General features: G+C 38.2%; 10 protein-coding genes across 10 annotated transcripts; 8 read left to right on the top strand and 2 right to left on the bottom strand.

The window, feature by feature from the left end:
• Nucleotides 1-1,225: 1,225 nt before the first annotated feature.
• Nucleotides 1,226-2,843, top strand: alg6 (glucosyltransferase Alg6; the record flags this gene model as incomplete). Its single annotated transcript, XM_056182583.1, has 3 exons — nucleotides 1,226-2,421; nucleotides 2,472-2,595; nucleotides 2,643-2,843. The coding sequence occupies 3 exons, from the start codon at nucleotides 1,226-1,228 to the stop codon at nucleotides 2,841-2,843; spliced, it is 1,521 nt and encodes a 506-aa protein (XP_056037485.1).
• Nucleotides 2,844-3,180: 337 nt separating this feature from the next.
• Nucleotides 3,181-6,597, bottom strand: rga1 (RhoGAP for Rho1, Rga1; the record flags this gene model as incomplete). The annotated part of the gene is made up of 1 exon (XM_056182584.1): nucleotides 3,181-6,597. One exon carries the CDS (start codon nucleotides 6,595-6,597, stop codon nucleotides 3,181-3,183), a length of 3,417 nt encoding a protein of 1,138 aa, XP_056037486.1.
• Nucleotides 6,598-7,949: 1,352 nt separating this feature from the next.
• Nucleotides 7,950-10,524, top strand: nop14 (U3 snoRNP protein Nop14; the record flags this gene model as incomplete). The annotated part of the gene is made up of 2 exons (XM_056182585.1): nucleotides 7,950-8,102; nucleotides 8,155-10,524. The coding sequence occupies 2 exons, from the start codon at nucleotides 7,950-7,952 to the stop codon at nucleotides 10,522-10,524; spliced, it is 2,523 nt and encodes an 840-aa protein (XP_056037481.1).
• Nucleotides 10,525-10,903: 379 nt separating this feature from the next.
• On the bottom strand, nucleotides 10,904-12,407 carry trr1 (thioredoxin reductase Trr1; the record flags this gene model as incomplete). Its single annotated transcript, XM_056182586.1, has 2 exons — nucleotides 10,904-11,877; nucleotides 12,059-12,407. 2 exons carry the CDS (start codon nucleotides 12,405-12,407, stop codon nucleotides 10,904-10,906), a joined length of 1,323 nt encoding a protein of 440 aa, XP_056037482.1.
• A 723-nt stretch (nucleotides 12,408-13,130) lies between these two features.
• Nucleotides 13,131-14,147, top strand: erg26 (3 beta-hydroxysteroid dehydrogenase/delta 5-->4-isomerase Erg26; the record flags this gene model as incomplete). The annotated part of the gene is made up of 1 exon (XM_056182587.1): nucleotides 13,131-14,147. The coding sequence occupies one exon, from the start codon at nucleotides 13,131-13,133 to the stop codon at nucleotides 14,145-14,147; it is 1,017 nt and encodes a 338-aa protein (XP_056038818.1).
• Nucleotides 14,148-14,776: 629 nt separating this feature from the next.
• Nucleotides 14,777-16,198, top strand: SOMG_03801 (serine/threonine protein phosphatase with TPR repeat; the record flags this gene model as incomplete). The annotated part of the gene is made up of 1 exon (XM_056182588.1): nucleotides 14,777-16,198. One exon carries the CDS (start codon nucleotides 14,777-14,779, stop codon nucleotides 16,196-16,198), a length of 1,422 nt encoding a protein of 473 aa, XP_056038819.1.
• A 691-nt stretch (nucleotides 16,199-16,889) lies between these two features.
• Nucleotides 16,890-18,629, top strand: pho8 (vacuolar membrane alkaline phosphatase; the record flags this gene model as incomplete). Its single annotated transcript, XM_056182589.1, has 2 exons — nucleotides 16,890-17,097; nucleotides 17,182-18,629. The coding sequence occupies 2 exons, from the start codon at nucleotides 16,890-16,892 to the stop codon at nucleotides 18,627-18,629; spliced, it is 1,656 nt and encodes a 551-aa protein (XP_056038820.1).
• A 512-nt stretch (nucleotides 18,630-19,141) lies between these two features.
• Nucleotides 19,142-20,982, top strand: snx41 (PX domain sorting nexin Snx41; the record flags this gene model as incomplete). The annotated part of the gene is made up of 2 exons (XM_056182590.1): nucleotides 19,142-19,432; nucleotides 19,504-20,982. 2 exons carry the CDS (start codon nucleotides 19,142-19,144, stop codon nucleotides 20,980-20,982), a joined length of 1,770 nt encoding a protein of 589 aa, XP_056038508.1.
• Nucleotides 20,983-21,754: 772 nt separating this feature from the next.
• SOMG_03804 (ubiquitin-protein ligase E3) lies at nucleotides 21,755-23,248 on the top strand (the record flags this gene model as incomplete). Its single annotated transcript, XM_056182591.1, has 1 exon — nucleotides 21,755-23,248. One exon carries the CDS (start codon nucleotides 21,755-21,757, stop codon nucleotides 23,246-23,248), a length of 1,494 nt encoding a protein of 497 aa, XP_056038814.1.
• Nucleotides 23,249-24,062: 814 nt separating this feature from the next.
• ade8 (adenylosuccinate lyase Ade8) lies at nucleotides 24,063-25,511 on the top strand (the record flags this gene model as incomplete). The annotated part of the gene is made up of 1 exon (XM_056182592.1): nucleotides 24,063-25,511. One exon carries the CDS (start codon nucleotides 24,063-24,065, stop codon nucleotides 25,509-25,511), a length of 1,449 nt encoding a protein of 482 aa, XP_056038815.1.
• Between the last annotated feature and the right edge of the window lie 70 nt (nucleotides 25,512-25,581).

Below are 25,581 nucleotides of genomic sequence, written 5' to 3' on the forward strand. Positions count from 1 at the left end.
AAATATTCATTGTTTACAAATAAACAAGAACTGCATGAATGAATGCATCATCATATGAAGGGAACAAACAGAATCGCCTAATTTTTCTTTAAGAAACAGTATGCAATGGGTTCTTGACGCAGGAGTAACTCCCTTGATCCATAAATATGAATTTTGCTTTTCATCAAACAGAGAGCATCAAGTCGACAATACTCTCTTGGGTTTATACAAAATGGTCTTATTAAGCTCCAGTTTATCTATTCATGTGATATATAGGTCTGATAGAAGCTGAGAGACATACAGCAAGGCGGGAAACTCGTTTCTAATTTAGTGTAGGCCATTGCAGCTGCAAAAAGTTAGATTTCAACGATAAAAAATAATTTATATCAAAAAAAGTGATAGAGTTAATATAATGAAGTTTTTTGTCATTATACCTACATGATACCGAGTTTACTGATGACTAGAATTCCAATACGGCATTGAGTCAATTCAGTAAGCGCAATTCGTACCTTTGTAATACTTGAATTTGTCCTTGTATTTCTTATAGGAGAAAATAAAAAAAAAAAAAAAAAAAAAAAAAAAAAAAAAAAAAAAAAAAAAAAAAAAACTCAGCTTGTCGGTTCAATTTTGCAAGTACAAACGTATGGTCCCATAGAAGGGTAAAGAACTCAAAAGAGCATGGAAGATATACATCTGTTAATATATAATTCAGCTCATTTTTTTCGTATAAGATGGTTAAATGTTTACATGAATGGATTGAGACGGTTTGTCTTAAATTTTAATCCAAATCCAAGCTTTGTCCCTCGTTTGCGATACCGTCTGAAAATGACTGTTACTTAGGAGGAAAAATGAATTAATCAATAAAACGAAAAGGAAAAAGAATAAAGGATCCCAAAAAAACCGCAAAATATGACAGCTTCGATCGTTACCAAGAAGAATGAAAAGAACGTCTGTTTTATCCAAATCAAAGCTCATTTTTTCAGTATCATCTTTTCTTTTCTTTTTCTTTCTTAGTACTGTTCAAAATTTTATACATTGTATGCACTGAGCTTTTCTGATTCTCACATACGTAGGTAATCCAGTACCAACAACGACCAAGACGTTTTTGAGAAATAGAAAAAATCACATTTTTTGAGAAGCAGCTAAAAGTCAAAGTAGTCCGTAGTTTGCTAGAGTTGTAAAACTCTTTATTTATACATGAAGTGAGATAATACTCGTAACTTACAGAAATACAAGCTGCGCAGAAATGAGTTCGAAATTTGAAAATGGGATTCCTGTACAGCAGTTCGTTTCTCGCTTTCAGTCGTATTCGTCAAAGTTCCTTTTCTTTCCTTGTCTGTTAATGTCTCTTGTTTTCATGCAATGGCTAATCTCAATTGGTTCTTATTCCGGTCAACACTCTCCTCCTATGTATGGAGATTTTGAAGCCCAACGACATTGGATGGAGTTGACTCTGCATTCTCCTGTTTCAAAATGGTACTATGAAGATCTGGAATGGTGGGGATTGGATTACCCTCCTTTGACTGCATATGTCTCTTTATTATTCGGGTTAATTGGTCACTACTTCTTTGATCCTAAGTGGTTTGCTCATATTTCTTCCAGAGGGTTCGAGAGTCTTGATTTGAAGCTGTATATGAGAGCTACCGTTATCCTTTCTCATCTTCTTATATTGGTACCACCCTTGATATTTTATTCCAAGTGGTGGTCCAGACGTGTTCCTGACTTTGTCGAACGTAATGCCTTGCTAGTAATGGTTCTTTTCCAACCAGCTTTACTACTTATCGACCACGGTCATTTCCAGTATAATTGTGTCATGCTTGGTTTAGTCATGTACTCAATCGCAAATCTTTTAAAAAACCAATATGTTGCTGCTACGTTTTTGTTCTGTTTATCTATTTCTTTTAAACAAATGGCTTTATACTTTGCACCTTCCATCTTTGCTTATTTACTCGGTGTTTGTTTCAAGCCCCATTTTCAGTTCTCCAGATTGCTTGGCTTGGGAATCACTGTCGTAACTACTTTCGGTTTAGTCTTCTTCCCTTGGATCTATATTGACTACAAAGTAGAAATACCTCAGGTTGTCCACCGTATGTTTCCTTTTGCGAGGGGATTGTTTGAAGACAAAGTTGCCAATTTCTGGTGTGCTGTCAATACATTGTTTAAAGTAAAGGAGTATTTTACTATGCAACAACTACAATCCCTATCTTTGTTGTTTACTTTAATCTCAATCCTTCCGTCTTGTAGCGTTCTTTTCTTGTATCCGCGAAAAAGATTGTTAACCCTTGGTTTTGCAAACGCTGCCTGGGGTTTCTTCTTGTTTTCTTTCCAAGTTCACGAAAAGTCTGTGTTAATTCCCCTGCTGTTAACTTCTGTTATACTTTGTCATGGTCATTCAACTACAAAATCTTGGATAGCTTTAGCAAATAACGTCGGCATGTTCAGGTATGGAAAAAACGTATAATTATGTAACTAATCATTAATATTTTCTTTAGCTTGTGGCCTCTTTTGAAAAAAGATAACCTCGGATTGCAATATTTTATTGTTTTATTTATGTGGAATTGGATTGGTCATATGTTCGTCTTCTCCAAAAATATTATTTTTCGTTATTTACAAATGGTATGAGAAGCTTCTTAACATGTTCTTCAATTTACTAACAGAATCAGTCATTTTACTTGGCGATGATTATATTATTCGCTCTCGATATATTTGTAACACCTCCTTCTCGGTATCCGGATCTATGGATAGTATTGAATGTTAGTCTCTCTTTTGCTGGATTTGTAGTTATATATTTATGGACGCTGTCTAGACTACTTTACATTTCTAGCAAATTATCAACAGATTTACGAATGAAAAAGCATGCGTAGTTTTTTCGTTCTTCAATTCTTTAATACACTCCTTTGACTACTATAAGTTTTAACATTTACATAAATTGAATAAAAATAGAAGAATGTTCATTCATTACGCGAAACACTAAACGAAAGTTACTTTGACCTAAATAATAATTTAAGCTAAGATTCTCTTCATTAGAAAAAGAACGATTAAGAACCAAATACCGTCATCCCATTATAATATTTCAGCCAACACCTTTAGTCAATGCCAGATTGATTATAATGATGTTAGCTAATATATGCAGATCGAGAAATATAAATAATAAAATAACAAAAGAAAGAGTAAGAAATTTACATGAGAAACCGGAAGCGATCAGGTTTCTTTTATAATGGCCTGCTGAGGTTTCAAACCTGGATTCTGAGCAATACTACGTTCAAGTAAATCATTCCTATCTGTAGTAGCAGATGAAGCAGTCGATTCGGCTACTTCGGGTCCTGAAGGAAACTCAGATGTTAAACTAGTAGTAACTTTACGTATAGGTTGCTTCCTGCGCTTCGTAGATGGAACTTGTTTTGGAGATATATGGTCACTCACGCTCATTTGTGTAAGTATATCTTCACAGCGTTTGGCTAACTCTTTCGATGTCCACGCAGCATTGTTATAAAACAGAGCCGGGTCGTCTAATAATATACTAATTTCTGTTGGAACCTCACAGAACTTTTCAAAATTCTCAATCAGTGAATGAACAGCTTCAATAGCCAGGAAGCTTTCATCGACTGGATCATTGCTTTTTGAATATAGTATATTCGGAGTAATGACTGTAGCAAGATTGTGTATATCCATCTTACTTCCCACTTCATCATCGATGTGGGAAAAAGATGCAACCCAGAACAAAAATCCAAAGATAACCTCCATTGTGTCACGGTGTCCTTTTGGTAATAGACATATCGTCAGATGTAAAACTCGGAGACGTTCTTCTTCCGATTCCAGTTTAGAAGACGTGATGAATAATCCAAATAACTTAAAAGTAAGCAAAGGATCAGGAAGTTCTCTTAAAAACTTCTTTAATAATGCAGCAAGTTGAATTGGGGATTCCTCTTCGTAATTGATGCTTTCTGGTGATATATCTAACAAATCTGAAAGCTCTTTCAATCGGCGAATATTACCATTCTTTCTAAAAACGCCTACAACAGACATATCTTTCTTCTTCATAGCCGCAATGGTATTATCAATAAACGTTGGAGTTTGTTTACTTCCAAGATCTCCAAAATAAGCATTTCTTCGTTCAACCAACACTTCTAATGGTACACTAAATGTTCCCTTCTTTTTTATGCTCTTTTTATCATTGTCTTTTCCTTTAAAAGCTTTACCAAACTTCTCCCAAAAGCCACCCTTTCGTAAGTCGCTCATTTCCATAAGATCCTCTAACGAATAATAGTCCCGAACGAGTGGATATAAAATTAACACAGTAACATGACGAACAAACAATTGCTCCAGGCTATTGAGTTCTGACAAATACCGAGCGGGGGTTTCTACAGATGGTGTTTTAATAGTTTGTTGACCGCTAGTACCGGCGTTGTAGCGAGTGTTTTTTCTGACCGAAGAATCAGTGTAACTTGGCATATGCCTGAATGCATTGGGACGATGCTCACGGTTTCTTTGTTCCGCGATGACCTTGGGAATATCATCCAAAGTGAATGCTCGGTTCTCATCAAATGCATCCATTCCTCTATCTAAGTTGGTCTGAATCCTACCGCCAACGCCTTCATTTGCAGGTCTCTCAGATTCACTAACTGGATTTGGCTTACTTTCGTTATAAACGAGAGGATCTTCACTGTTAGCCTGAAAGTCGGACTCACCTGAATTAAATATGGCTTTAGCATCCGCGGATATGCCTTTAAGACTTCGAGAAGACTTGAGCCGACGCAGATCATTCAATGTATTGGCATACTTTTTGAAGTTATCTGCTTCCGTACTTGTAAGGTTTTTCTCAGGAGCAAGACGATAAGATGGTAGTCTATCATTTCCGATAGGAGGCGCATTGGGTACTTGAGCGTTGTGGATTTTGAGTATTGCATATAAGCGAATCAAAGCAATTTGAAGCAAATAAGTATATTGGGACAGGCGACTGACATATTGAAATACGGGTTGCTCATCATAAGAATTCGGAGCACTGGAATCAGTATAGCAAAGATAGCATTCAATTTGGTTTAATTCATAATTCCATCGAGCCCAATCGTAGTTGTCGCGATTTGTGTATCCGCATTTAGCACATGATAAGCAACCGATATGGAAGTGCTTGTCGCCAACCAGAATGCAATCTTCCTCAAGAGCTGTGTGACAAACGTAACAAAGATCAGAGTTCGCATTAGCCAGATGCAAAAATATATCAAGGCTAGATTCGTCATAATTTCCTTTGTCAACGAACTTTGATTCCTCCATGATTAACAAAAATCTTGGAAGGGCATGCGCACAAGAGTGTTCTTGTTCTAAACGTAATCCACCAGTTAAAGATATCCTAATTAAAAGTTTCAAATAGTGTGCAAGGCCAGTAAAGAGAGAAAGGAAATCCTGCACTACAGAAACATCTCGAATATCAGAATTATGGCATTTAGCCAACAAGGCAAAAATAGAGACCAACTTTTTGCACAATAACTTGGCTTCTCGGATATAAGGCATACTTTTAGCATGAAAAGTAGCAAGGGCAGTTTCCAATGAATCAATCCCTTTGAAAAGGATTTCTATATAACGAATGAACTTTTGAGCACATAGGACACTTTGCTTGAAAGCTCCGTTTGACACATTTAGCAACATGTCGCTAATGCAAGAAGCCGTGTACTCCTCAAAACAGGAAAGAGCATGCCAAATATGGAATATTTTTTGTTCCAAATTTTTCTCGCGCTTCCGCAGTTGTGTGTGAGATAAGTGCTTACCAGAATTTTTCGATTCAAAAGTCTTTTGAGAAAGTTTGACATTCCAAAATTTGTAGATCATGTGACAAGGAACATGCCAATTTTGGAAAGCACCATTTCTATAGATTTCGACAAATTGTTTCAAAATGGGTCCGTCACAACCGTAGCAGTGAGCCGCAAAAAGAGTGGAGTAATGGTAATGACAGTACACTTCACCTTCATGTTCATAGTATGAGTCATTGGGACCAAAAATAGTGTTACACAAAGTACAAGTAAAATGTTCGATATGGTACTTTTTGTTGAGTGCTGTGATATAATAACCTCGAAGAGCCATTCCACAATTTGCACATAAAAGGTCCAGTCGTCGAAAGTAGTCTGTTTCACACAAAGGAACTTGGCCTGAAGGGCTCGGGGCATTGATTGGGAAAAACTTGGATGCAACCATAGTACCACAGTCATAGCACTTAAAGCACTCCAAATGAAAGACATTTCCAAGAGCTCGGACATATTGACTAGCAATTGTTTGGTCACATGCTCCGCATGTTCTTGTAGAAGGCTTTCTTACATGACGTGGAGGACTAAGCGTTTCCGAACGTTTAAGACTTAATTGCTCACCTGAACCGGAAGGTATTCTTGCTGGTATACTCGCGGGTTTCGGTAACGGCTTTCGGGATTCTGCTGAGGTGTGTCGCCTGGACAAACCAGGAGCAAATGGATTATGTTCAGGTACTATACTGTTTCGAACTCTTGAAGAGCTTCTTCCAAATGTTGGATTACGATCTTGAGGTTGTTTTGTAGGAACTCTTCTTGGTTTTGTTGATACTGTTCCATTGTTGGAAATTAGTATCTCAAATTTATCGGCGTCCCTTTGGGACATAATGTCCAAAACGTTCCTAAACAAAATCTATTACCCTAATTATTATGCTAAATTTATACAGCTTCTTTAGGACTATCGATCGATTTAGGAACGGCTTCGATTTCCCAGCTTCTCTTATGTCTCCAATACACGATTACCTCTTTTGCTTTCAACAAGATTTAAAATAAAAGAAGTTGCCCAATAAATCAAGCTTCCTTTTCTAATGTTGAACAACTTTTAATATTCGTCGATACTTCTTGTAAGATGTTGGTAGTCGTAGGATGTCGATAGTCCTGGATGTTTAAGGGGTGTACAGAATCTACAAACCGGTCTTCTAAACATCATGAGAATGAATGAATCAAAAATTACTGATTAATTAGCGATAATAATTCTTAAAATATAGAAATTTCTGTACTATACAATTAGAGTCTTAAACAAAGTATCCATAGATCACATGAAGAAGTTGCTTTTCGTGTTGTCACATAGAATACAACTAGAGACATTTCAATCTCATCTTGTTTGCGCTATTATTCAGAAAAAAAGATGAAAATTTTAAGAGGCCTTTAGCTTTCATATTGGATGTTTCAACAAAGGTCACATAACTTGCTTCATCCAGCGCTTCATCTCGTAAGTCAATTCCTGGGAGAGTCATTTCCCTTTATATTTTCAACTAAACATTTTCAAGTAAAACATTAAAAGGTGCAACCCGCGAAATGATAAAGACGTTGCAAGTGATACCTATACCCTGCGAATGATTTACGCTTCCAAACAGAGACTAAAAGCTTCAAGCGAGCTAAAATCTCTTTCTATTAGTATTGTAAAGAGTATCTGAGTAATTCTGTTCAAAGAATTGTTTCAAAAAAATTCGTTTGATGAGTCCGATACAGGTAAATAACATAACCTCTTGAACTCCCTTACAAAAATCATAGGAGAAAATTCTGGAAAGCTTATAAGCATTTCAAAAAATTTCAGAAAATCACAATTTCTCGTTTGAAGGGTTACATTGCTTTAAAAAATGGGATAATCAAGGAATTAGTGAATCGCAATTGAAGTCCTAGTTGGCTCCCATTTCTCTTCTTTCCTAACATTTTAGCCATCTATAGCATAGAAATAAAAGTTTAATAATAATTCAGATTTCCATAAGATCCAGAAACCCATTTTATTGTTGCATATGAAATCATGGCAGAAAGCTGCAAAGAAACAGCTTTCTTATAAATAAAAGGATTCTGGATCATAATATATTAACTTCTATCCCTTTTGGTTGTCTAAGAATCGATACACAGAGCTGTTGATATATCATGGGTAGTTATAGGAATACCTGAGCAAACTTCAATCCCTCCACCAACATTTAATTTTCGTCAATATTTGCGGTAATGGGGAAAAATGGATCACAATTAAAAAATTTAAAATCGTCTATCCGACAGGCGGATTTGTTTAGCGCGAAACCTGGTCGTAAAAAGGGAAAATCGAAAGGTGTAGATTCTCGAGAAGAGCGACAGACAAAAGTAGATAAAATTCAGACAGATGTATGTTTTATGATAAATTGAGTAACCTTATTTTTTACTAACTCGTATGCAGTTCAATTTGTTTGATCGACAATTCACGAGGAAAAAATTCGATGTAGGCGGTAGACGCATCAAAGGTACTGAAGGCACTCCTGGCGTTAGTCGCAGTGTTGGCGAAGAAGTTCGAAAAAATACAATAGGTGAAAAGCTCAAGAAAAAGAATCATGTGGGTGGTGTCATTGATCGCCGTTTTGGTGAAAACAATCCTCATTTATCTCTTGAGGACAAAATGCTTGAGCGTTTTAGTCGTGAACAGCAACGTCGTAGCAAAAAAGATATATACAATTTGGATTCAGAAAACGATGTCTTGACTCACGGAAAAAGACCCGTATCAGAATTGGATGACTTTGACGAACCCGATTTAGCTCTTAATGCCGAAGACGATGAGGGCCTAAACAACGAAGTTGTTCGTCGTATGCATTTTGGTGGTTTCGGAGAGGATGAGCCTCAAGAGGAAGAAGGTGAACCAAAGCAAAAAAAGACCAAACATGAAGTCATGTCAGAGATCATTGCGAAGTCTAAAACGCATAAGGCAGAACGCCAAGCCGAGAAAGATGATTACGAAGGTGAACGTGAGAGATTAGATGAGGACATGGAAGACTTGCAAAGTGTGCTTTCGGATTTTAGAAAAGAGACAAGACGTAAACAAGCCGTAAAGAATCAAGCTTTGCGTCCCTCAGATGCTGATTCTCGGTATGATGAGTTTGTCCGAGAAATGGTATTTGATAGACGAGCTCGTCCTTCGGAAAGAACAAAGACCGAGGAAGAACTTGCTCAAATTGAAGCAGACCGTCTGCGTGAACTTGAAGACCAACGCCTTACTCGTATGCAAGATGATGAGGTTGATTATCCTGAAACACCAGAAACCGAGGAAACAAGCGCCAATGCCACCGACAATGTTTTTGGTTTTGGCAAAGGTCTCACTTTGGAAGGTGAAGAAGAATCGGTGGAATCTTCCGAAAGTGAAGGTGAAGGTGAAGAAGAAGAGGAAGAGGAATGGGGAGGTATTGAGGAAGATTCTAAATCGGCTGATAATACGAAAAATGAGGTGAAAAACATCAAAAAACCTTCAGAGGAAATTGTGTCAAATGGTAAACCTGCTAAGAAAGCATCGCTCGCTTATACCTATTCCTGTCCTACTTCACATAAACAATTTATGGGTATGATTCAAGGTTTAAGCGTTGAAGATCAACTTATTGTTGTCACGCGTATTCGTACGCTTTATCATGTCAAGCTGCACCCAGAAAATAAAGCTCGTTTGGAAAACTTCACTGTCGTACTTTTGCAGCATATTCTTTATTTATCAAAGAAATCGGAAGCATCCATGGAAATATTAGAGAAGCTCACTGACCATTTGGTATCTTTGGGACGTCAATTTCCCGAAACAATTAGTGTTTCTTTTATATCTGTGTTGGAAGGAATGCGTAATCGTTTATTGAACAGCTTTAAAGATCCTAATCTCAAATTTCCTGATGTACAAGATCTCATGCTTTTTAATTTAGCCTGTTCCGTATTCCCTACGTCCGATAGGAAACACATTGTATTAAGCCCGATGGTTCTTACGATGTGTGAATCATTGAGTCAATCACCATGGAGCACACTTTCTGATCTTTGTAGGAAACTATACTTGGCGAACGTTCTCTTGAAGTATCAACGTCTTAGTCATCGTTATATTCCCGAAGTCATAGTTGTCCTTGGCCAGGTTTTGTATGTCCTTTGCCCTAGTGCAATGAAGACTATCCCTGGAACTTTTACTATCCCTGATAGCCTTCATGAGAAGCATAAAGCCTATGGTATTCAAGATTTATCTTTGGACGAGCCTCAGAAGCTTCGTCTTGTCGACTTAGCGTCCGTTCCTGTTTCAAATCTTCAGTCATCGATAGTTATGGTTACGCTGAATCTTGTAAACGTTGCACAAAGTCTATATGCTAAGGAAAGCGCATTCTTGGAGATATATGAACCAATATTTGATTTATTGCAACTTTATGAATCAAAGAAGCAACTTCTCCATAAAACTTTGTCAGAAAAGTTGACTCAGACTACAGAAAAATTGGCCACATTGCTCGAGTCTGCTAAGAGGGTGCGTAAACCTTTAACTTTACAAACACACAGACCTGTGGGTATCGTTAGTCAATTGCCTAAATTTGAAGAAGGTTACTCAGTCGACAGAACTTCCTATGACATTGACCCTGAAAGAGCTGAACATAATAAGCTTCGTGCTCAACATCGGGATGCCAAGAAAGGTGCCATTCGTACACTTCGTAAAGATGCAAGATATATTGCTCGTGAAAGACAAAAGGAACAACGTTCCAAAGACAAAGTATACAATGACAAAATGGGTAAACTTCAAAATCGTTTGCAGCACTTTGATTCAGCTGTATAAAGCAAAAAAAGAAAAGGCAAATTTAGGAAGGCTACTATTTCATAATCATATTCTCGGGGTTTCGGTTAACATGGGTGTTTAACTTTCTTATGGATTAGATATTAATAATATGTGGATACATGTTTTAGAATCTATATAAGGACAATAAAAAACATAAAATTTGGTTAACATAAATGAATTGAATATCTAATATTCGTTAAAAGTATAACCAATTAAACAAAAAGGAGCACCTTACAAAGAAATAACAGCTTGGTGGTCTATGATAATGAAGTCTTTTGGTTCATAGATATAGATATAAGGCGAACAAAGCCAAAAAGATCAAAGTAGCGGGTATTGTTTTTAATATAAAATATAGATGAAAAAATCATGAGCTTGGCATTTAGTTGGTGTTTTGATCTTCCAATTCTTCAATATAGTGCATAGCTAGGAGGGCAGCTTGGCAACCGCTTCCGGCAGAAGTGATGGCTTGGCGATAAACCTTGTCTTGAACATCACCAGCGGCAAAGAATCCTGGGATGGAGGTGTGAGGTGTACCGTTAATGGTCTGAAGGTAGCCTTCAGCATCCAATTCGACTTGTCCCTTAACAAGATCGGTAGCGGGAATGTGGCCGATGGCATAGAAAAGACCGCTGACCTTGAGGTCAGACGAATCACCGGTAATGGTGTTCTTTACACGAAGGTTATTTAAGAGTTTGCCATCACCTTGAGCTTCCTCGGTAACGGTGTTCCAGAGAACCTCAACCTTGGGATTATTGAGCAAACGCTTAGCCATGATAGGAGAAGCACGGAGCTTCTCACGACGGACCAAAACGTAGACCTTGCTGCCGTACTTGGTCAAAAATTGGGCTTCTTCAGCGGCAGAGTCACCACCACCAACGACAGCAAGAGGCTTGTTACGGTAGATGGGGACGGCACCGTCGCAGACAGCGCAAGCAGAGATACCGGCTTGCCAATACTTCTCTTCACCAGGGATGTGAAGACGACGGGCGGAAGCACCAGTAGCCAAAATGACACTATCGGCGGTAAGGGGAGCACCTTCTTCCGCGCCTTCTAGCCAAAACTTGAAGGGACGAGAAGAAAGATCCAATTTGGAAACAGTTTCACTGACAATAGTAGTACCGAAACGTTCGGATTGGGCACGAAACTTCTCAGTCAATTCAGTGCCGTTAACACCGTCAGGGAATCCGGGAAAGTTTTCGACATCGGTTGTGGTGGTTAATTGACCACCGGCGGCGATACCGTTGGCAAGCATACCCTCGTACATGACAGGGCTTAATTCACCACGGGCCAGGTAGATAGCAGCAGTATGGCCAGCAGGACCAGATCCAATAATAGCAACTTTTGAATGAGACACTAGAGACTAGGTTAGCATAGGTACACCACAAAAAAAAAAAAAAAAAAGCAGCGCCACAGAAGAAAAGAAAGAAAGGAACCGTATAGATTGAAAAACTTGCTCCATCTTTAATCCTCTATCAAATCTGAATGCGTTTTCTTCTTTTCTATTGCATATTCTTTTCTATAGAAAAATACATACTAGTTATAGAATTAAATAGAGAAGTAGAAATCCAGCGACTTTGTAGTTGAGAAAATGTTGGTGGTGAGATGAGTTGGAATCTGTTTGAAAAAGTACCACCAGTGGAAGCGTATGGTGTTTGATCAAAAAACTTGTTCTTTCTCGAGTATGAGATTTGTTTTCTGAATGAAAGATGCGAGAACTTGGCGGCAATATATAAGTTTCCAGAATTTGAAACACTTAGTCTTGATGAATAATGAAGGGTGTTCGAGACGCCTAGAATTTTATCAAGACGAAGTCGTCGATAAAGTCCAGTACTAGGCGAGAATGTGTTTGCTGACAAAGGGAGTTGGGAGTTATATAAGCGCATACCAAAAAGCAAAAAAGAAGAAGAAAAAAGACAACAATATCTCAAAAATGTTTATAAAATCCACGGCTGCTACAAAAGACAAGGAAATGAAGGTGAATGGAGCGAAGAGTCTACGAACAACGATGACTAAGAAAGAAAAACGAATATCAGCCAGAGGCAACGTTTTGAATAGATAGAAAAAACTAATAAAAAATAAAATGAAAACAGAAAAAATGGATAGGAAGGAAGAACTACGGGTTTTTTGGTTTTCATAAACATTAATAAGCTGGGATTCGAACCCTAGTGCTGTGGCACAACTACAGAACTTTAACGTGGTATGTTGTTATATTTTAGTGAAATGTGGTGTAATATCAAACAATTTTAACACAATCAAACAACGTCCTCGATATATAGTATTGCGTAATATGTAATTATGAACTAAGAAACGATAACGAAACCTAATGTAGGAAAAAATGCTGGTTGGAAAAGGGGAAAAGAAGTTTGAAAGAGATTTGTTTGTTTTGCAATTGATTTTTAATGTTTTCTATCAACAAGCTAGAGGAAAAAACAAGTAAATCATTCTCGAAGAGACTTTCCTTGGAAGGTTTTGTTTACTGTACTCGAAAGAGGTCCACCGTGTAAGTTACACCAGCAATCGTCTGTTGTGTAGGAGTAGCTGGTTCTACTACGACAGGATTTGGCTTGTCTTTTCATCCATTGAATTTCCCTCTCGACCAAGCGTTTATGCATTCTGTTTTAGTAATTGGAAGCGGGTTCCTCGGAAGCCACATCATTCGGCAATTATGCAAGCGTGAACAACTCCGAATTGCTGCGTTTGATCTTTTCGACAATGAAAAGCTGAATCAAGAAGTGGGCCACCGGTTCACCATGTACACTGGTGACTTGACAAAAAATGAAGATTTAGATCGTGTTTTTTCTGCCTTCCAGCCCCAAACTGTCATCCATACGGCATCCCCTGTGCACAACTTGGGCCGTGACATTTATTTTCAAATAAACGTAAGCGGCACAGAAAACATCCTTCGTGTTTGTAAGAAACACAACGTAAATGCTCTTGTGTATACGAGCTCTGCAGGTGTAGTCTTCAATGGCGCTGACTTGATCAATGTTAACGAAGAATGCCCCTACCCCAAAGTGCACATGGACGCTTACAATGAGTCAAAGGCACTTGCAGAGACTATTGTTCTTGAAAGCAACTCGCCATCGCTACGAACATGTGCCTTGCGTGTTGCCGGTCTCTTCGGCCCTGGCGATCGTCAACTCGTTCCTGGTATGCTCTCCGTTTTGCGAAATGGCCAGACAAAGTTCCAACTTGGTGAAAATTTAAATCTTTTCGACTTTACCTACATTGAAAATGCTGCTCATGCTCATTTATTGGCCGTGGAGAACCTTCTTTCAAACAACTCTACCGCCGCCGGCCAAGTGTTCTTTATCACCAACGGACAAGCTATCTACTTTTGGGATTTCATTCGTGCTATTTGGGCTAATGCTGGTCATGTCGCTCCGTACACTATCGCGTTCCCCCGTGCTCTGGGTATAGCTTTGGCCACTGCTGCTGAGTGGGCTTGCTATTTTCTCGGCAGAGAACCTGGTTTCACTCGTTTTCGTGTTCAATTCAGTTGTGCAAACCGTTATTTCGACATCACAAAAGCGCGGGAAATTTTAAACTACCGTCCTATTTACGATTTAGAGGAAGGAATTAAGCGTACTCTCCAATGGATGGATACTGAAAAAAATCTTTAATGTTTCTTTTGCATGTTCTTTTTCTCATCCCGAAAACACTTTGCCTTTGTGCACACCCAATCCGAGGTTCCCCGGCATTTCCATTAATGTCAACGCATCAATTCTCGTCTCATGACTAACTTTCTCATGCTAAAATGCCTTGCTGTAATAAAAGCATATGATTTTTTATCATTGCGCGGTGTTGTCTTTCGACTGTGTAGAATTCCTCAATAATCATTCGATACACCTTTCTACAGGTTGTTTATATAGAAATCGTAACAAGCTTGTATTCACTTTCGTTTTGGCACCACCCTATTAGTACGCTGACAATTGCTATCCTACATTTCTACCTAACAAACGATTCCTGCTAGTATCTTGCAACTTGGAAACCGAAAATAACCAGCTGTATGGACTTTAAGCAAAATTCTGTAAAAAATAAAACAATTCTTTTCAAAATTAAAAGGTAAACTATAACAATAAAAATAAGAAAAATAAGGGTAACTACGCGAATCGAACATGTATACAGCCACTGCATTTCATCCTTCTCATAGCTAGCTACTGCAACTGTTATTACTCTCCTCCATTCTGTCTCAAAGAAAGCAACTTGGGCAAAAAATATAATAACGGAGTTCATTTCCTAAAAAGTAAAAATGGTTAAAAGTGCATTAACATTGAAAAATGAAGCCAATAGCGCTCTAAAAGAAGGACATGTTCCTAAAGCTGTAGAGCTCTATTCTGAGGCAATCAAACTTGATTCCCAAAATGCTATTCTTTATTCGAATCGTTCATTTGCGTACTTCAAGCTGGAGGACTATGGACTTGCTATTATTGACGCTACGAAAGCCATTGAAATTGATCCAAATTTTGCGAAAGCTTATTATCGGAGAGCTTCTGCTCACATATCTCTTTTCCAGCCTAAAGAGGCGGCGAAGGACTATAAAATGGCTGTTAATAAAGCCCCGAACGATGCTACTGCTCGCTCAAAACTTCGAGAATGTGAAGGATTATTAAAAAAAATTCGATTCCAAGAGGCCATTCAAGTAAGTGATCCTCCATCTGCCTTGGCAAATATAAATATCGACGACATGGATGTTTCTGCCGACTATGATGGTGTCAAACTTAAAGCCGTAATGACTGAAGAGTTTGTCCTCGACATGTTGGACCGTTTCCAAAACGGCAAAAAGTTACCTTTGAAGTATGCCTATAGTATTTTGAGGGATATCAAGGAACATTATGAGCAGGTCCCTTCAATGGTCGATGTTCATTTGAAAGATGATGAAACTTTGGTAGTTTGCGGTGATACTCACGGTCAGTTCTTTGATCTTTTAAATATTTTCAAGTTACACGGTTCTCCAAGCCCTACCAATAAGTATCTTTTCAATGGCGATTTTGTCGATAGAGGTTCTTGGTCTACTGAAGTTGCATTTACTTTATACGCTTTTAAACTCTTATACCCCGATTCCGTTTTCTTGAACAGAGGTAACCATGAAACCGATGACATGAATAAGGTTTATGGTTTTGAAGGAGAATGCAAAGCTAAGTATAATGAAAGAACCTTCAACATTTTCTCAGAAACTTTCATCGCGCTACCTCTGGGTACTTTGATTGCTGACACCTATTTGGTATTGCATGGCGGTTTGTTCTCTAACGATAATGTTACTTTGGATCAACTTCGTAAGATCGATCGTTTCAGTACGAAGCAACCAGGTCAGTCAGGACTTATGATGGAAATGCTCTGGACTGATCCCCAATCTGAACCGGGCCGTGGAGTTTCGAAGCGTGGTGTTGGTTTGCAATTCGGTCCAGATGTATCTAAAAAGTTTTGTGAAGCAAATGGATTGCGTGCCATTATCCGGTCTCACGAAGTTCGGGACCAAGGTTATGAAGTCGAACACGACGGTTATTGTATCACAGTTTTCAGTGCTCCCAACTATTGTGACTCTACCGGAAATAAAGGAGCTGTTATCAAAGTTAAGAAGGATATGGAACTTGATTTCCAGCAATTTCAAGCTGTTCCTCATCCCAATATTCGCCCTATGGCTTATGCAAATGGATTACTAAGTAGCATGTGAACCGTGCATCCTTTGATTGTCCTTGCTTTACAGGTGTTGTTTGTTCTTTTTATTTCATTTTTAACTAATTTTGGTTACTTGTTTAAGCATCATCATCTTTTAAGCTGAGGCTTTACTGTGTTAACCTGTTGCGGAGCCTATATATTAAAAAGTATAGAGGATAGTTGTTTCTAATACTCTAGATTATTTATTTTAGAGGGAAGGCTTGTGTATTCTAATAGAAATCTTACATTTTAGACTATTCATTATGTTTGTAAAGCAGGGGACGATGTTTGCTGTTCATTCAATGTATTCAGGATCCTTTTTTTGTAGCTGAATTTGAATTTGTTTCATTCGTTTCCCTTGTAATTCTTTTTATTCATATTGTTTACTCTTTGTTACTGTCTAAAGTAACAAGTTTTGAACAAACTGCTTTTGCTGAAAAAGCAGAGAAAGGATATAAACAATGAATTATTCTTTTTAATATTTACGAAATGGAATTGATCATTCAGTTTTGTGTCGCATTGCTGCTTTCTTGAATCACAATTTGTCTTTATCATAGTTTCTAGTATGATGACGTTCACCGTAACCTCGCGGGTGAAAACATAGAATCAATCCCTCTTGACATATCCTCCCAAGAAGTCTTCTTAGGATTTAGTAAAATTTGCGTTCTTTTGCTCAAGTTTGAACGCTTTATACATACATCTATTCAATGGCGAACGAGCATGATACTTTGCTGCCAGTGCACGAGCAACATGTAAGAGATGAGCCAAACCGCGTCTCATGGAGACTGAAAAAGGTGCATTACATTCTTCTTTCCGTTGTTTTTATGGCAATTGGTTTTTTCTTCTTTTTACCGTTTTTGGCAAAAAAGAAAGTAGGACCCAAACCAAAGTATGCGGTGATGATGGTTTCAGATGGTAAGTTTCTAAAATTGGTAGGCATTGCTTCTTCCTTTTTTTGCAATTAAAAATAAAAGTCATATTTTGACGTTTAAATGTTAGGAATGGGACCTGCTTCTTTATCCATGAGTCGATCGTTTGCTGAGTATATCACTGGCGATAAGGATTACATTCTTCCTCTCGACAAGCATTTAATCGGAAGCTCTAGAACACGATCTAGCTCTAGTCTCATTACGGATAGCGCTGCTGGTGCCACTGCCTTTTCTTGTGCTGCCAAAAGTTATAATGGAGCAGTGGGTGTTTTAGATGGTGGTAAAGCTTGCGGGACTTTATTAGAAGCAGCAAAAGAAGCAGGCTATTTGACTGGTATGGTCGTCACTAGTAGAATAACGGATGCCACGCCTGCTTCATTTTCTTCTCATGTTGCGAATCGCTTTATGCAAAGTCTAATTGCCGAGTATCAGGTAGGTATGGGACCCTTGGGACGGAGTACGGATTTAATGTTTGGTGGAGGGCTATGCTCATTTCTTCCCAATTCAAGTTATCAATCATGCCGTGCCGATGACTTGGACCTCTTAAAGTATGCTAAAGCCGAACAAGATTTCAACGTACTTTTGGACCGTGCGGAATTTGATGATTCAACGAGGCATCAACTTCCATTATTAGGCTTGTTTTCTGGCCGTCACATGGACTACAATATAGACAGAGACCCCAAGAGCCAACCTTCTCTTACCGAAATGGTAGAATCGGCTCTTGATACCCTCTATAAATTTTCCCAGTCTACTGGAAAAGGATTTTTCTTACTTATTGAAGGCAGTCGTATTGATATGGCTTCTCACAACAACGATCCTGTAGCCCATGTTCATGATGTGTTGGAGTATAACCGTGCTTTCCAAAAGGCTTCTGACTTTATAGAAAAAACAGGAGGAGTTTTGATATCTACTTCTGACCATGAAACTGGTGGATTAACCGTCGGTCGACAGGTTACTCCGGAATATCCTGATTATATTTGGAAGCCAGAAGTCCTTGAACGGGCTACTCATTCCTTCGAATACCTTGCCAAATCAATAATGATCCACGAGGAGTCGGAACTTCGTTCCTATATTCAAAATAGCATTTTCCCAGCTTTGGGAATTAAGAAGCCCAGTCATAAAATGGTGAACAGCCTCTATGATGCGAGATCGAATGTCTTTGAATTGATCAGCCGCATGAGTCTTATCATCGGCGAACAGGCACAAATTGGATATACTACTCATGGTCACACAGCAGTAGATGTGAACGTTTATGGAAGCGGCGATGCAATTCGTGACATAAGGGGAAATATTGAAAATATTGAGATTGGAAAATATTTGGAAGAGTATTTAGGAATCTCATTGGACCAAGTCACCTCTAAATTGACCGATGCTCCCATATATGGTGATCCAGATCGTGGATTTAAGGCAGGCGCATTTGTACACGAAATATTGGAGAAACATTCTGAGGTGAATACTAGGGAATATGAAGATTACTTGGCATCATCGGCTAAAAGAGGCCATAGTGTTGAGCTTTAGATGTTTATGTTCTCTTCAAGATCCGTTTGTTTCGGCGTCCTAAAGCAGACGTTTGATATATGATCTCTTTACAGATTCCTGATATGGATATTCATGATTATAATTTATTATATTGGCCATTTTCCTCACATAAACATTCTAGATATGTTTCCTAAGCACACAGATCATTGTTATTCTATTTCATTCATAGTTATTTATATAAGAAATATTTTATGAAATGAGTTAACCCTCATAAACATCTTGGTTGGGCTTAGTAGTTAGTGATCAGTTACTTACTATTATAGAGTATTAAAGCCATTCAAATTTGTACAACTACTTATTTTATTTTGTTTTACATGAAATTCTTGTAGGATGCTTTTGTACTTCTTGTACTTTAGAAATTTAGTGCGTTACTTTTAAAGTGAGTTGTAATTAACATATACCTCTTACCATAACCAAAAAAAAAAAATCTTCTTTTATAAACGCTTATATAGTCTGAATTCATTAGAATTTCAACGTAGAACTTGATTTGAATGGATTTTTTCGAGGATAACAATCCATTCGGGGACCAAAACCCAAATCGTTTATCGGAATCTAGTAAACACTCAGAAGAGCAATCGGCATCTGCGACACAGCAGAATCAAAACGAAAATGATGATAATATAGCTTGGAACCTAAAAGCTAGCTTGGAGGAGAAGGGAAGGAAAGCTACGTTCTGGAAAGATTCCAATGTCAAAGAAGATGATCTTCCCAGCGCCATTTTCATAACAGGTGCCGTAAAAGCAGAACGAGGGAACCATATTGTTTATAATATAAAAGTAAATGTAAGTGTTTCTTCTGACCTTCTACTGGAATGGAATACTAGTCAAAAATGAGAAACTCGCTAACGAAGCAGAATTCTGAAGTACAGAGACGATATTCTGAGTTTGCATCTTTACGAGTGCAATTCGAAAGATTATATCCCACATGCCTAGTGCCTGTTTTGCCGGATAAGCATAAAATAATGGACTATGTATTTAATATGACTAAATCACAACGGACAACTCGATTACTTGAAGAGCGGAAACGACTGCTTCAATCATTTCTAAGAAGAGTCGCGCTACATCCAAGACTTGGAAAATCAGATATATTTTTCAAGTTTTTAAGTCGACACGTGTCGTGGAATGATGTTTTACATTCAGCTCCCATAAGCTTGCTTCCCAAGGATTCATTAAAAGTACATCCAGAAAATCCAGCTTCGAACGAATACACTGATACTTATTCAAGACTTCCAGTGCCCTCCAAAATGTCTCTTCCCGTTGAATCTTATGATGAAGTAAGCCGAAGTTATTTGTCTCTAGAAAACTCCTTGAGAAATTACTCCGTAAACCTACAGGAGCACCTCTCTCGGATTAATCGAGGCGTTTTTTCGATTTCTCAAATGTCCTTAGCTTGTTCTAATTTAGGTGCAACTTTTAATGCACTTTCTTTATCGGAAACTGCTCAATTGATGGCCGCTTTGGAAAAGGTTGGACAAGCCAATGATCAAACTTGTCTATCAGGGATTGATTTCATACATGGGTTGGTGGTAGACGCCATAGAGCCGCTTTCTGAGGTATCCAAATCTGCAAAGAGTATGCGCCATATTATCATATTTCGTCGAATGAAATATATTCAGAATGTAGTCGTGAAAGATTTGTTACGAAAAAAAAGAGGACTTCTTAATCAGCTAGAAAGGCGTGAACAACAGGCAAGTCGATTGCAATCGGCCATTGAAGGAAACGACGGAGTCTTAGATGACGAAACTCGTAATCTCTTGGAAGCGTCGAAATCCGCATCACAATCACTTTATGGTCCTGAACAGCAACGAGATGGTCTAAACGGAAGAAATCGTCCATTACTTTCAGACTTACATGAAAACTTTGGCCAAGCATTAGGAAATGAACATGAAGTGGATGAACAGATCGATTCCGAACGCATCCAGGAATACGCACGAGAGTTAGCGAATACGCAGCATCAACAAAGTGAGGTTGCTTCTTCTGAAACCTCTGTCTCTACGGTTTTGCTACCACGTAAAGTTCGTGATGTGTTTGATCAAATTCGGTTTGCTTTTAATGGGCTAGCTGACAATAACGTTGAAGCAAACCGTCATAACTCAATGGGGTGGACGATAGAGAGTATTCATCATTTGGAAACAATGGCGGAGCTTACTAGCAGAGACCTCGAATTTGTAACTGCATCCATTGGATCAGAGTATGAGCGCTACAAAAGAATTCACCAAGAGGATATGTCAACGGTTTGTAACAAGTTTGCGGATCGCCATATAGAATGGGCGGATAGGAACATACGTGCATGGAGAAATATACGGCAGGATCTGACTTCCAATGTTATGTAAATTGACATAATCGAGCATTCAACCAATGTATATGAAAGTTTCGCTGAGTGAATTCTCTAAAGACTTACAACTTTTTTTAAATTATACGTGCTATATTTATGACTTTTTACGCTTTAAATTTACCGGTAATAATGTTAATGTTTTAGTGCATGCTTGTTCACTCATTTGACAATTTTCCGATCAAATCATTATGTTTTTCTTAGGTTTTCTCTAATTTTTTATGAATATTCTTTAATTTCCCATTTGAATATGTAAGGGACAATGTTCCTTTCGAATCCATTAGCTAAATGGTGAGTTTGTCAAAGTGTATCTACACATACAACTAATGGTGTGGAAACATCGTCTGATAGAAAATAGTAACTAAAGAAAGGTATAGCAATTGCTGCCAAGGAGTATCAGAGTAGTTTCATTTTCATCTTATGATTGACTGCAAAATCGCATTAGCTTGTAGATACAATGTCGCTTTTTTTTTTATTTTTTGAAACTACTGTAAATAAAAGAAATGAAAAACAAAATGTAATATGGAAAAGTTAAGCTTACTGCTCTATTTTCATTATAGAGACAGGTACTTGAATAGTGATGAACCTATGTCATCAACATATTTAGTTACTCCATGAACCTTTGACCATATTGGGAAATTGGAAGTTTTTTGATTTCTACAGTTCTATTTTGCTAGAAATTTAGTATTTTATTTACCATTTAGTTCACTCTATGGATCGAACGCACTTGCTGAGATTTTAAAGACTTTGGCAGTGTATTAGAATCATTACCTATGAAAGCAATGAGAAAAGAGGATTCAAAGGCTATACTAAACAAAATTTCTATATACTTTCTCTGTCCAGGTTGCGATTCCTTGCCGAGTTGGCCCATCACTCTTCCTTGTGGAGGAACTGTTTGTAGAGATTGTTTTCGCGGATTTTATACGTATAGCGGCGTGAACGATGATAGCACACTTGTTCCTTCTAAATCCTGTATCTATAAGCATGTACGGCCTCATTATTCTGTCGAAACGGAGACAAAAGATGTTACGTTGGCAAAAGTAATTGATTGGATTCAGTCTACCCAGGAGAAACTTGAACAAATTCAAACATCTTCGTTGAATAATTCAATGTGCTCGGAGAATAGAAGAGAGGCAGTGGATTTTTATGCGTCCAAGAATTTCTCTTCGAAAACTGTAACATCTGGGATAAGTATGGAAAAAGAAGCTATACAAGACCTTCCAACGAATCGTTCGGATCTTAGTTTACCAGATATTCGAAAAAGTGGTACAAAGTTGAACATACAGGAGGCTTTGGCAAAAGAATTGGAATGCCAAATTTGTTTTGGTTTGCTGTACGATCCAGTCGTGACCCCATGCGGACATACATTTTGTGGACCCTGTTTAATCCAAGCACAGACTCAGTCTCCTCAATGCCCTACCTGTCGTTCTTTACTTCCTTCTCCTGTAGTTTTAGAGCATGCGAAATGCCGTTGTATACGTGCTTTTCTTCAAGATTACTACCCCATTCATTGGTTAGAACGGCAAAATAGTTGGGAAGAAGAGAAGGAGCAAGAAAGTTGGCTTCCTTTGTTTATTTGTATGGTAGCCTATCCACGTATGCCTACGTTCCTTCATATTTTTGAGCTTCGATATCACATCATGATAAAGAAATGTTTAGAGTCATCAAAACGATTTTGTATGGCAATGCCTTTACGTCCTCATAATGATGGGCGCAACGAACATCGTGAGTTAAGGAACGCTCGAGGCCAGCGGCTCTTTTGTTCAGAATATGGAACTATTCTTGAAATTATACAGGTGGAACCTTTAATTGATGGCCGGAATTTGGTAGAGGCTCGTGGCTCGTATTCTGTACGGATTATTGATTTCCGAGCTGATGGACTATTTCCTAGAGTAAAAATTGAGAAGCATTTTGATACACCTCTCCGAGCTACCCCTTTACAATTTCCGGAACCAGAGTATTTATTAATGTATGGACACCTAAGTAATGAAGAGCTTGTCAACAGGGTTGATGATTTTTACATGGATGCGAGACGGACTTATGTGCACTGGGTAGTTCCTTTGATAGATATAAAAGCTGAAGCAAACAGTTCTATTTCCGATCTTTCCTACAAAATTACCAATCTTCTTCCTATTTCTGAATTGGAAAAGACAAGAATCCTTCAGGTTGACAACCCAACTGATCGACTGGTTCTTGTGTTGATATGGCTAACACAGCTTCAAAATAGTTGGTGGTATCGAATTGGAAGTGCTTGTACAATTGCTTAGCGATAATGACTCCTGTTTTTGTTTTTGTTTTGTTTTTTTGTTTTTTTTTTTGATATGCCTTGTGCTTGTTGGACACGGCTCACTTAGCATTTTTTTTCCTTGGACTGTTGAAAAAACTAATCCACTATTAATGAAGTTGTCATTTTGTTTTGTATTTCAAAGTGGACAACAAGATTGCCGTTGTCTCATGTCAACATTTATTCCTTTTTTTTTTAAATAACGGATCTATTCCTATGCTATTTATTATTCCTATTATCTTAATTGAAATTTTGCTGTCTATGACTACGGCGTTAGTTTGTTATTTAATGATTGTTAAAAGATTTCCTAAGGAATTGACATGTTGCTAATATAATTTCTTGAATCTTTTACATTTCTGTTTTTACAACTAATAAATATGAGGTTAACATGAAAGAATGCATCTAAAAGGATTGAATGAGTTACGATCGCATTTTTAATGATACTTTCGTCTACAAAGTGAGAGATGGTATATTTTGCAATAGCACTTACGCCAATTACTGGCAAACCTTTTCAATGTACGTCTTCTAGAAAATAAAGGTTTCATAGTCTTTTCATACTCCCTTCAATCTACCGTGAAATGAGAATTGGCAGTATGAAATATATCTAGATAAATCAAATCTGTTTTTACTGTTATTGTTTATTATCTTTTAATTTAAGATTTTGATGTTTTGTATTGTAAGTGTGTTATCACGAAGGAATCAGCAATTAGCAAAATTTTCGCTCTCTTATAAGGCAGTACATCGCTCGTTCACGCTTCAGCCATTACAAAACTTTTTGGAGTCTGTCGAGAGAAACCATGGAGGAATACAACACTTACACAACTCCTTTAACATCTAGATATGCTTCTCGTGAAATGTCTCACTTGTTCTCTCGGGAGAAGCGTATCAATACGTGGAGACAGCTTTGGTTGAATCTTGCTACGGCTGAGCAGAAGCTCGGTTTAAACCAAATTACTGATGAAGCTATTCAACAATTGATGGAGCATGTTCAAATTACAGCTCCAGAATTTGAAACTGCCGCTAAAGAAGAGAAGCGTCAAAGACACGACGTTATGGCCCACATTTACACTTACGGTTTGGCTGCCCCAGCCGCCGCCGGTATTATTCATTTGGGTGCTACAAGTTGCTTTGTTACTGACAATGCCGACCTAATTTTCTTACGTGATGGTATGGATATCTTGATCCCCAAATTAGTGAATGTCATCCACCGCCTAAGCCAATGGAGCATGCGTTATAAAGATGTTCCCACTCTTGGCTTTACCCATTATCAACCTGCTCAACTTACTACAGTTGGTAAGCGTGCTACATTGTGGATCCAAGAGTTATTGTGGGACTTGCGTAACTTCGTTCGTGCTAGAAACGACATTGGCTTCCGAGGCGTAAAAGGTACAACTGGTACCCAGGCTTCTTTCTTGGCTCTCTTCGACGGTGACCATGACAAGGTTGAAGAACTCGATGAACTTGTTGCTAAGCTTAGCGGTTTTGACACCGTTTATCCCGTAACTGGTCAAACTTATGATCGCAAGATTGACATTGATGTTCTTCAACCTCTGGCTTCTTTTGCCACTACTGCCCATAAAATCGCTACTGACATTCGTCTTCTCGCCAACTTGAAGGAGGTCGAGGAGCCCTTCGAAGCTGGTCAAATTGGTAGCTCTGCCATGGCCTACAAAAGAAATCCTATGCGTTGTGAACGCATTTGCTCACAAGCTCGTTACATTATGAATCTGATTCCTAATGCCCTTAATACTTTTTCCGTTCAATGGTTCGAGCGCACTCTGGATGATAGCTCCAACCGCCGTTCGCTCATCCCTGAAGCTTTCTTGTTTACTGACAGTGTCATGAAGATTCTCTTGAACGTAATTTCAGGTATGGTCATTTATCCCAAGGTTATTGAAAAGCATGTCAAGGCCGAGCTTCCCTTTATGGCTACTGAGAATATTATCATGGCCATGACAAAGCACGGCGCTAGCCGTCATGAATGTCATGAACAAATTCGTGTCTTGTCTCATCAAGCAGGCCGCGTTGTAAAGGAAGAAGGTGGTGACAATGATTTGATCGAACGAATCAAGAAAACGGCTTACTTTGAGCCGATTCATAATGAATTGGATTCGTTATTGGATGCTTCTACCTTCGTTGGACGCGCTCCTGAACAGACTGAATCTTTCGTTAACAAACATGTTGCCAAAGCCCTTGGACCCTTGAAGCATATGATTACTGAAGAAAGGGTTGACCTTGCCGTATAAGCGAAATTTTGGTATTTCTAATTTCTTTCTTTTTTGGACTACATAATATTAATCTTCGTCTTAATTAGTT

Source organism: Schizosaccharomyces osmophilus, chromosome 2, assembly GCF_027921745.1.
Source record: "Schizosaccharomyces osmophilus chromosome 2, complete sequence".
Classification (NCBI taxonomy): domain Eukaryota; kingdom Fungi; phylum Ascomycota; class Schizosaccharomycetes; order Schizosaccharomycetales; family Schizosaccharomycetaceae; genus Schizosaccharomyces; species Schizosaccharomyces osmophilus.